The 12,074-nt window shown below is 38.6% G+C and overlaps 1 protein-coding gene across 7 annotated transcripts in view; it reads right to left on the bottom strand.

The window, feature by feature from the left end:
- Positions 1 to 6,104: 6,104 nt before the first annotated feature.
- Positions 6,105 to 12,074, bottom strand: part of LOC105560329 — a 29,016-nt gene continuing 23,046 nt past the window's right edge. For all 7 annotated transcript variants that reach the window (XM_012009364.1, XM_012009361.1, XM_012009362.1 and 4 more), the window contains 3 exons: positions 11,476 to 11,677; positions 10,736 to 10,870; positions 6,105 to 9,725 (listed from right to left, as the gene is read on the bottom strand). In XM_012009364.1, the coding sequence (XP_011864754.1) occupies positions 7,769 to 9,725; positions 10,736 to 10,870; positions 11,476 to 11,669 (2,286 nt within the window). In that variant the 5' untranslated portion in view covers positions 11,670 to 11,677 and the 3' untranslated portion in view covers positions 6,105 to 7,768. The remainder of the gene's footprint in view (positions 9,726 to 10,735; positions 10,871 to 11,475; positions 11,678 to 12,074) is intronic.

Genomic DNA, 12,074 nt, shown 5'->3' with positions numbered 1-12,074 from the left:
TCGCGTACGGGAGTGTCTGAAATTTCGCGCGATCGATTTTCGCGAGTTAGTGCTGTGAGTGTAAGTGCAACAAGAAAATCTGAGAGGAGGAGCAGGCTTAGGCGGCATCGGGCAACGGCAGAGAAATCGTAAGGTAAGTGTCTTACATTTTTGTTATTTGCTAATTGTGCAAAATAAAGCATCTGTTCTGTGCTTTTATTTTATTTATTCAAATGATTCGAACGTGGATTCGAATAAGTGTTAGAGACAAAACCATACGTGTAAAATTTTGTGAGTTCATATTTAAAAGGAAGACTCAGTATTCTATATAATTATTTTAATAAATACCCATTTTCAAAAATATTAAATATAAAGTATATTTAATACAATAATCTGGATTTTACATAATTAGTCTATAATAATCGTATACATTTTTGTATTGTTACAGTTTAACATGTATAGTTAGCGATGTACAACTTTGCTGTTGCGAACCGTATGAGTGACAAATTACTTTTTATTTTAAATTGACGTTGCGTATACAATTACTTCTTCGCGTGTATACAAATTCTTAAAAATGTCAATGCTTGACCACAAACTGCGCGCGCGAGGCGCGCGTTTTATCGTTTCTAGTTTTATCTAAAACGCGAGCACGTCCATTCTTAGACTTGTCTCTTGCTTTCTACCTGAAGAATCTCAACTTACACATTATCTGAGGATAATGTAGGAATCGCTAAACAAAATACAAACTGTAAGATTTTCGTATAAAAAGATATATAAATTCTTCTTCTTCCTCGTGTATTAGGCTTAAAGCCTGTTTTACCCAGTTCGTTTTGGTACTTTGAGCATTTTGGTTTTACTTCATCTTCGGTAGACTGCTAACCTTGTCGAAGGAAACCTACAACCTATTCCCTCCGAGAAGTGGCGTCCGAAAAAACCAGCGGTGTCCTGGATTTGAACTCGGGTCTTTTCGTTCATTTATTTACTAAGCTGTGCATATTTCTCTGTGCCACGCTCGGATATATCTGACCACATTTAAATTCGATGGTACCTAACTACAAAGCTGCGAAAAAAAGAGAAAGAATGTATAAAAATAACGAAACATTTAATAAAAGATGAATATGTAGGAAATACAAAAATCACTATAACTAAAGTATAAATCCGATAGAATTCATTTTATCTAAAAGATTTTATTTTAAGAATATAAAACTAAAATGTGTAGGTACACAGAAAGTGTATCGTAGAAACTGTTATAGATATCGTTATTTCAGAAAGACGTTCATCATACGTTGTTATCATGAGATCTATTATTGAATTATTTTCATACTTTGCAATATTTCGATCGATTTAAATTTGAGAGGTTCTTTTAAAAACTGTTGAAATGTAACTGACAAACAGATTGATGGAGAGAGAAGGGATGTTCATGAGATAGTTATGCGTTTCTTGCGTCTAACATCCGGTCAGTTGCTCGTCCAGTCGCGATTCCTCTCTTTCCCTTCTTTATCTTTCATCCTTCCGTCCAACACACCGCCCTGTTGCTCGCTCGTTCTTACTTTCGTCCAAATCAGATTTTTCGTTTTCGTCGCAGCTGTCGGCAGTGGACAAGAAACCTGGCCCAGCTGGTGCTGAGCGTAATACAATGAAACGTATCGAGAACGGTTAGTTTCGCGATACTGAATTCATACTAGACATTTCCAAGAGTCAAATTTCATGTTCAACTGTTTATTAGGCTTTGGGATATTTCAGATATCTCATGTCCACGTTTCATATTTTAATATCGAATTGTCATTGTGATATACTATAGATTGAGGGGACGCGATAAAGTCTGAATACTTTGAAATTAGAAACTCGATTTTTCATTTCCTTTAACAGGTGTACCTATATAAAATAAACAAAAATTCGAAATAGCCTAACGTTAATTTAGAGATCATTTTTGATAAATGTGTCTCAATCATTTTATAGAATTTTTTTTAAGTCGAGTGAATAGGGGAACCTGGGGCATAACGGAACAGCGGGGCATAATGGGATATGATCTATAACTTTTTACAGAAGTGCTGTTATGTATTGAAATATTTTGCAATTATTGCTATTAGATGATCCTTATCGCATGCTGTTATCAGTTGTCATGTTATTTTTAACTGAAAAATGCTATAAATTTTTTAATGCGTTCGCTGCACTCTCCGTGACTCGCTTATAATTTCGTTGATAGATAAGCATGAGGTAACAATAATAAAATTCTATTTTTTATTACCATAAGTAATTTTACGCTATTAAACAATCTTTTCTAGTCACTTTAGTAAAGTATTTCTGCACAGATATTGATTATCAATATTTTGTATTTATTTAGTGTAAAGGTACATTTGGGGGCATAACGGGACATTAGGCCGTGGGGCATAATGGTACAATAGATAACCTCTTCTTATTAGTTGACTCGCAAGTGTTAAGTTAACGGAACGTGTCCCAACAAAAAATTGAAAATTAACAGCAACATTGAAAGGAACAATGAGCAACAATGAGGATATTACACATATTTGTACCTACTGTTCTTAAAATGTTTCATGTAGATGTGATAACAAGTGCTATCAATAAATAATAATTATTATTAAAATGCAATACTACATTAGTATATTTATTGCGTATTTAAAAAATCATTTTTAATAAGTTTTAAATATTAATGTATAAGAAATACTTATATAAGTTTTGTGAGGAGTCCCATTATGCCCCGCATAAAATGATAATCAGATTAAGTCATGGTCTCAATAAAATAAAAATTTCGTCCTTTTAAACTATTCTTTCACAGTAAAACCATTTTTTTTCTTATAGTAGACATTTCAAAGAATATTTTCGTAAAAAAATAATTCATTTATGTATTTTCATTTTGTTTAAAATTAATTTTAACCTTAGCGTTCCCGTTATGCCCCGGGTTCCCCTATATAATTGTGATTTCTATCTTTTGTTTTGAGATTTAATATGTCAAAAGTTTTCTCTATTTTTAGTTGTTAATGTTTCGAAGACTACAGACACCTAAGAAACAAATTTTTGAGAAAATTAATTTAAAATCCATCGACAAATTTGAGACATTATAGATTTTAATACTTAAAGTGCATATTAAGATGTCACAAATTTCTAATTTAGTTGCTTGGCCATAAGCGACATTTTCTTTGTATTAAATTTCTTATCGAGAATAATAATTTCCGGTGGCGTCCCCTTTTTATCTCCGACATTGAAACGGTTACGGGCTGCTTAGAAACAATCGGGTATTCCGTCTGCATTGTCCAGTCTGAGCGCGAAAGCGATCTTGCCGGGATCGCGTCGCGGTTCATTCATGAAGTCGTTCTTGCGCGAAATCGCACGTCTGATGAAAGAACCGCTCTACCTGCGGTTCTTTCATCAGACAGAAGGCAATGGACGAGCAGGAATGCTGTTAATTGTATCAATTGCGTAATCGCTCGTATTAATTGTATGGCTCCTATAGGAAAGAAGTTCTGTAGAAAAGCGTTAATTTTAATTGTTCTAATGACTGTTTCATGAAATACAATTTTCGTTATATACAAGTTTAATTTGCGCACGGATTATCCGATGCAAGCAGATCCTGGCACGATACAAGCCCGCGCGAGACAAATTGAAGTTTTTCGCGAGCGAACCTGTCCGTAGACCACCGCGAACCCGTCTTCCTTCGCTTTAACTGGCCCCTCTAGAAACGACGGGGACTAACCCGATCCTGTTTACTTACCTTGCGCTTTGTAGCAAACGCAATTTAATCCGTTGCACGAAAAGAATTGCAAATTGATAAGAAAACAACTTAATATCTTTCTGTTAATCTTAATTCTTTTAGTTACTGATAATTTTTTCTGCAAGAAAATATTTCTTTCGTTAACAAAGAAACTAATAAAGAGCAAAGCTCGCAAGTAGAGTTTGCAATTTTATTATAAAAAATATTCAATTGAGGTACTTTTAGATTTAAAACACGGTGAGAAGAAATTATATGGAATCTATACATTAAACATGATAGAATAGAATAGAAATTATATTTCACATACAATATTTGAGAAAATCCCAGCCTTATATAGTAAATAAAGTTCTTTTTTTTTAATTTTCATACACTTTTCTTCCGAATGCTAAAGCAAAATTATCAATTTTTGACAGAGATCACAACGCGCAACAATGTGTTTAAGTAAATTTGCCTCCATCAAGATTATTAATGTTTTCTCTGAAGGTTGTCAAGTGTTTCGCGATTTTAACATTACACACGTAGTTCGCCTGTCTTTTCCGGATACGAGATGGCAACCAGTTTGCCGGGCACTCGGTGGTGAGCAACATCGTCTTTTTTCATCGAAGCATATGCCGAGACTATATTAGGAAACTTGCAGTCATGTGTAAGAGGAGAGATAGAGCGCGTAGGCGCGCGAGAGAGCAAGAAAAAAAAAATGAAAATTCGATACAAATCTCGCGGATTTAAATCGTATTGAGCACATTTGCACGATATAATTATGCGTTCTTAAATTTAATAACACACGATCCTTCTGTATGCGGCTATAAAATTTTTACACCGAATCTAACGCGCATCCTTCCCATTTCTTCTCAGGTTTCTCCCCGTGCTTGCCAAAATTCCTCTTTTTTTCGGCATGCATCACGCCCGTGTCCGTATTAGGAAACTTGCAGGCATTGTGTCTCTCCCGACGACGAAGCAATGAACGCTCTGTTCCCTCCTCCCTTTGCAATTGGTAACAATTGCGACACTGACGAGACATGAAAATCTCCATTTTATATGATTTCTTCTCGTCGCATATATCGTTCTATTTTAAAACATGAGGACGGTGCCGCATATTTCCTTAACAAATCTAGAAGAAAGATTTTTTTTCATTGGGTGCAAAAATAATGAACGAAAATTTTCCACGTGACAATCACCTCTGCAAAGAATGCGAGTATTTTTCTTTTTTTCAAACACACACACATATATATAATTATATATACATGAATGCACGCACGTGTGTAAATGCGTGTGTATGCGCGTTCATCGCACAGATACATCGGCCGATGATAAAAAGCTTTCAAGGTGAGCGGGACCGACATATGAATGGCCGTATGCATGAATGGGTGGCTGTACGCACTCCGGAGGGACTAACCGGTGGATGCTGTGCTTGTTATGTGTCCGGCTAGTGCATATATACAGGGTGTCCCACAACTTCATTTCAACGACAGATTCTCTCATTGATTATGTTAATACGAATGGCCGCATATCTCGTAACAAAATTAGTATGAGTAGACTGCATATCTTGTGACAAACGAAAAAATATTGTCAATAATCATTACATCAACGAAAATTCGCGCAGAAATTCAATTGTTAATTAGCTGCCAAGTTCTTTTAGTTAATTTATTTGATTGGTAATTAACTATAAACTTTCCTTGAAACGACTCCTTTAACAAAACATAGATTTTTAGACAAAGTATCTGCTGTTTGAATTACAGTCGCCAGTTGTGCGCGACACCTTGTACATACGTATATGTGTGTATGTTGTATCGTGTGGCCGATGTGCGTCCCTTTCTCCGCCCTGTGCAGCGAGCTCACAAACGTGATCCGCGATTGCAACGTTCCACCGCTGGTACCGCATCAATGAAGCCGAACGGGAAGAAGTACTTCAAAGGTTTTAATTAAGATTCCTCATAAAGCGACTTTTTTTTCTAAATGAAATGCGAATTTGGTAAAAAATCACAAATGCAATATTCATGAGCATGGGCGCTCGTTAATGAACGCGGTATCTCGCTACGGCCGGAGTCGTTCATAAAATTCATCTTGCGCATGTTGAATTTCATTTCGACGGCGCAACCTTTTCTCGACGCGCACAACGCTTTATGACTGAGCGAGATTCCTGCAACATGGAGCTTTCATAAAAGGTTACCTCATCCCTTTGATGGGACGAGAAGGAAAATACCAAATTGATCGCACCAATAGAAAGTATTGTAACTGTGAAATAACAGCTTTCTTCCCGATAATAGTATTTGTTACCATTGAAGTTTATATACGTATGGATTTTTGTATTTTCTACATACATATATAATCCAATTATACTTTTTATTGATGCTATCAAAATCAATGTGAAAAATAATGTTGGTGAATACGCACCGTACGCCATATCAATAACAATTTGTTTTATTATTACCGACTATAAGGATTTCTCGTTACAATGAGCATAAGTATAAAATAATTTTATTTGTCGCCGCACGAAGGAGAACAACAGCACTAGTATAGGACGGTTTTCAACTTGTTATCTTGCTTAATGGAGCATAGGCATGACGAGATATTCAATGAAACATCGCGTCTTTAGCACTTGGGGCCAGAAATTGAATGCTCGTGTAAGATATTGATGGGCTGTAAACTTTCAACAAGCGTATAACACGTTCTATGCTTTTCTTAATAATGGAATCGCCACGATTAATATAAAAAAATATTTTTATGTGGTATCGAAGATAAAACTAATAAAATTACATTGATTTTAAATTCCGTTTTGAACAGCTTACACACATACGTACAATAATAAGTCTGATAAAATACTACCAAACGTTTTGAGTGCGAAATAGCAATAGCATTAACGGAAAAGAAGAAAAGATGAAAGATTCCAATCTGTAAAAGTAATTTTTGTACTTACCTCCATTGTTGCATTTAGTATACAGATCACATTTTTATAAATATATTGGCCGAAGTATCCAAATATTTGCCCCAATGTGCGTAAACGAAGAAATGAATCGAAGAAACGAGCTAATTGTGCACAACGTCGATTGTTGCATACAATCTCGCGTTTCTTTGTCATATCTTATCTGAACTATTATCGTGCACACAGTATAGCTCCACATAAATGTTCATCATACACAAAACAAAAAACCATGTTTACAATTTAAAAAGAGTATAAATACGACTAGATTTCGTTAGAGATGATATTTCGCTTAGAAAGTTACGACGGTATCTCATTACAAGTCTCACTCTGATACCATCCCAAATGCATCGCAGTCCGATATAATCTCTAAAAACGAATTACCATCGCACAATTCTAATTCCAGTATGGCGAGAGCAAAATCACTCTTTGGTTAACCCGTTCTCTATTGTGATTTTATGTACATTCCAGTCTCTCATCTTTGGCACTAAGCTATGATCGAGTTTACCTTATTCTCGCGAGACACGTCGTGACACGATATTATAGTGGCCAAAATTTTTATCATAATAAATTAACGACAGATGTCTGAAGCCATTTGGAGAAAATTCTAACAAAGTTGACACTGTAATATTATGGTTTTTAAATGACAAGTGTTTAAAAGTTATTACTTATGTACGATACGATTTTATATAACATATAATTTGACAATTACGTATCGGATTTAAATTAATGTCCTATAAGATTTTTATATCGCTGTTATTTAACGGGGTTTCGATTTGGAAAATTAAAGGCTGTTAATCTTTGAATGTTAAGATATTGAAGAGCCTTTCAATCTCCTTAAATCCAGGATGTCAAAAATGAAAATTATTAAAGGAATTAGTAGTTGAGATTAATTGAATAGTTAGAATAAATGAAGAAATTAAATAAAGATCGACTTCTTCATACAACTATTCACTGTTATCTAGGTTTGAAACACGATTTTTGCTTTTTTAAAATATGAGTTTAGGAAAAATGTGTGATTTTCACATGAAAAATTTTTTGGCGAATTTATGAATGCAGGCAAAAAAATTGAGCAAAGAAGGAAATGAAGAACCGAGGAATCGCATCGTGTCACGACTTTTGTTCGTCACGAATGTTAGGCCTCACGTGAGGGGTAAAGTCCGATGATCCTCCACAAAACTGTTGGGCACGTCTAGCAAATTACCACGGGGAAGTGGCGAGGGAACGAGAGCGGCGTCACCATCGACTTCAACGTCAGCCACGTCGCTATCTATAGCAACGGGGGCGCCGCTACCACAACCGCTCAATTCGCGTACGTTACCGGGCAAATAGTCTTTCCAACTTCTAAACAGATATCTGGTGAATTTTCTGAGCTGTCGGAACTTGCAATATGTAGCACCCTCCGCAGATTCCAGCTGTTGCGTCTGAATGAGGAAACCCTTTTCCTTAAAAGTCTGCTCCAACTTTTCACGCTGCAGGGATTTTCTCGTTTTCCTCTTTCGCCGGCCGTCGTCCTGGCCGACCGGACTTCTCTGACATGTCGTTGGTGGTTGGATCCTCTCACCGGCGGCATTCAGAAAGGCCCCAGCGGCGGAAGTGGTGCCAGATTGATCTGCCGGTTGCTGGAGAGCCTCTCTGGGAAAGAACTCGTACCCGCGCATGCTCTTATCACCGGTTCCGCTGTAATAGCGAAAATTGCCACCCGAGTCCACAGAGAGGCTCTTCTTCTCTTGTAAACTTGGTTTGGCGCCACCGGTAAATTTGAACTTACATATGCTCACTTCTGTCGCTGGATTATTGTTGTTCTCGGTTGGCATTGGTGGTATAAATATGGCGGAGCGCTTCCGTTTAGTTGGTTGACTCTGCTGTTGATTTAGAGGCGCATTCCTCTTGGGTCTTGGCGAAGTGGACGTGGCAGTTGATACTGGTATCGCTTGAGCTGTAGATAGCGCTGACACTTGAGCCGCATTCTTCGTTTCCATCATTGAGTATATCGATTTAGGCACGATCTTTTGCTCCCTCGGCGGTTGATCCGTTGTCGGCTGCGGGCACTTGTCACTTTGGGCGACTTTTTGATAATATAGCAACTGGGACTGCAACGCCATTGGATGAATAAACACGCCGGCATTCGGCCAGTACACAAAGCCGGAATTGTGATTGATCATAGGATCGATCACATTGTTATTATGATTGACGAAACTGTTGTTCGACCGATGAGTAACTGGCTCCGGGTAATTCATTGGTTCGGACAAGAAGCCCGTTCCCAGACATTCCACTTCTTCACCGTCGCTAGACGTTTCGCTTTTCACCTGGCCGGACTCGTACACGTTCCCGTGTTTCCGCAATAGTCGAATCTTGAGCTGATTGAGATCCCTGATGCAGAGATTCAGTGGTTCGTCCTGCTCCCTCGAATTCTCCGACAACGCGAAGCTCCGCCGAGTCTCTTGAGTCAGCCGTTTTTCGAGCAAGCTGCTAATTCTGTTCTGAACGTCGGTCCTTTGGAAAGGTACTTGAGGCGACACACGTTCCCTCGGGTCCGGCTTATCCCGGGGCGACAGTCTTCTCTCCTCGTGGCCAGGCGTGCCCGGCAGTATCGTGCCATAATTTTTGTAAATCAAATGACATATGTCGGCCTTCTTCGGTTTCCGGCCACGTCTGGGTTTACTGTTGTCGAGGGTGATTTCACCCATATATGGCAGGTCGGAATATTTCATGGGGGGCCTGCTGGACGTTTGCGACTGTGTCTGCTGGATGTGATGACTGGGATAAGTCGTACAAGCCTGCGAAGACACGGACGTGATGACGGATCTCCTAGTACTGGTAACTTGATTATGGCCAAGGGTCGTTGGCGCGATCTGTGGACATAGCTCCTGTTGCATCGCCGCGATTCGCTGCAACCAGCCGTGAACGTCAGCGACGGGACTTGGGGTGGACGTCGAGTTCGTCGGCGCTGGACTGGACGCTGCTGGCTCGATAATGCGTGGTGGCGACGAATTGAGATTTTCTTGGGTCAGTGATGCTTCGTAGTGATCCAAGTATTCCGGCGGTAACGCTTGATGGTGGAACTTGAGCTTCCATCGTGATTTCCTGCGGCCACGACTGGAATATACAAAATTTCACAGTTCGACTGTACTTGTAACAGATACCGGTTGACCATTTGCGTTTCCTTTCATTGTAGAGCATTTCTGCGACAAAAGTTATACTGACCGAGCGTCAAGAAAATTAACAAGAGTTAATAAGTTTCTTCTAACTTTGCATTTCTTTGTATATTATGCAATTGCTTGTTAAAAATCAACAAGTCTGACTTTAATCTAACATTGTTTCAACGAATTAAAATATGTGAGAAATTTAAGTAAAATGAAAAAATATTTTTTAACAAAAGATTTGCAATCAACTTATTATTATCTGTCAAAGTGAAGGGTGGGCAATAAAGAATGTATACTCTTATTGACGGTTTCATCCACCGATGTTATGTCGAAACATTATTTGAGCAGAAATATATTTAAACTAGGGTGCAGTTGTGGCTGTTATGTGTCGGTGATATCGCTCTTTCATTAACGCCAGCGACTGCATTCCGAGCCACACCTTAATAGCGTTTTGTGTCGCGCGGTATGGCGCCTTCGCTCGTATGCAGAGAGCGTACGTGTGTGTCGCGCGTCTTCTTCTTCTTCTCTAGTCGCGACCGGGCCGTTTAATGAAATTCAATAATAACGGTAATCGACTCTCTCGCGACGCGCGCTCGCTGACGTATATCTGCAAATTTTTTTTCCTCGCGCACTCGTGCGTACACGCATCGCTTTAGAAGACTCGCTCGGCACGAACCAGTTTCCTGGCGCCTATCTTTCTTGTCGACGCGACGACCGCACTTAAAGCACTTTCCTGGACATCGGCCGGTTTTACGTTAAAGACATCGTTAGAGACATGACGAAAAAAAAGCGATAAGAGATAACCCGAGCCGCGTCGCTGCCGCGCGAATCGCGCTACCTGACAATGTAAGCCGTCGCGAGACATACTCATCACGCTCTTTAAACGCGTCGTACGAAATGTATCTAATCTAAAAGGACAAAAGTGTTCCGATTTCAAACATGTTATAAATACAAATAGATCACCTGCTTCGTCCTCGGTTGCTAGAGTCTCGAGTAGTTAACGTCGGATTTTCCTCCAATCCCTGAACTTGATTACCAACTTGCTGTCCATGCTTGCTGTCCACCAAACCCGCGACGTTACTTACATCCACTTGCGGGCTATCAAAAGCGACAAAAGAGACTTTCGTTTACCCGTACTTGCGTCAGTTCTGATATATTATTTTCTTTATCAATTTCCAACTATGGAAAAAGATACAGTATATCCAAAATTATAAAAAAAGATAGAGCTCCCTTTGTGATTTAACTCGATTTATCGATTTGATAACTGATTAATGATGTAGGTGATATAAATGCACTGAAAAAGAAGAGATTTTGCTACCGGTGTTAATATCTGTTATAGATTCAATTAAAAAAGAAAACGTTCTTATCATAATTGCTTTATATTGTCTAGTTCTTATAAAAGTTCTTTTGTCAAGCAATATTGTTCACAAAAAAGTAAACTTAATTTCCCGCTACAACGAAAAAGAATCTATTTCGACGAAATGTATCTTTTCATTGCAGTAAAACAATTTGTAGATTCAGCAAAATTATTTATCAATATTAATGTTTCCAACGAATCTGTTTGCTGTCTGTAGTAATTAATATAGTGAATAGTAATTAATGGCATTTGTTACACCAACGTAAAATGCTGCGCCAGCGAAATTTTGTTCTTTATGTGCATCCAGGAGAGTCTCACGAGTCTTAAAGAGATGTTCGCAATTCACCTCAGTGTGCTAGCGTCGCGACTTCGTTCTTCCTCCTCCTGAGGCTCCTGCTTGACGGCCATGTGGATCAGAGGCGATAGCGGGCAACGTAAATGTGCCGAGTGATGCAAATGATGCTGCAAACCAGCGCCGTCGGTGAGACCACTGTCTATGCCAATGGACTGAGTACGCGGCACGACTTCCTCGGTCTGCATAGTGCCCCCTGAACATTTTAAACATCACAGATCATTACAATAAGATTCATTTCTCCTCGTATCATTACATTCTCGCAATGTACCTCTTAGCTATAAGATAGGGTAAAGGCAGGCATTATGGCCAGGCAGGTAATATGGCCACAACGCCCGTATTAAATAGTCTAAACATTGATAAACATCAATAATGTATAAAAACCAATTATTGTAGCTATTCTTGAAGTTTGGTAACAAAAATCTCTCTATTTTGTTGTTATTTGTGGTTTGGTGCTTCATTGTTCTCCATAATCATCAAAATATACACGTCAAAGTGAGACATGGCACTTCCAACTAAGTAAGATTTTCAAATTAAAACAAAATAATTTTGGCTTTTCTCATTACACATTTCAAAACCTAAACCTTGGCTAC

Source organism: Vollenhovia emeryi, unplaced genomic scaffold (genome assembly GCF_000949405.1).
Source record: "Vollenhovia emeryi isolate VEMERY1.0 unplaced genomic scaffold, V.emery_V1.0 DF939233.1, whole genome shotgun sequence".
Classification (NCBI taxonomy): domain Eukaryota; kingdom Metazoa; phylum Arthropoda; class Insecta; order Hymenoptera; family Formicidae; genus Vollenhovia; species Vollenhovia emeryi.
This window is presented reverse-complemented; position numbering and strand designations above follow the sequence as displayed.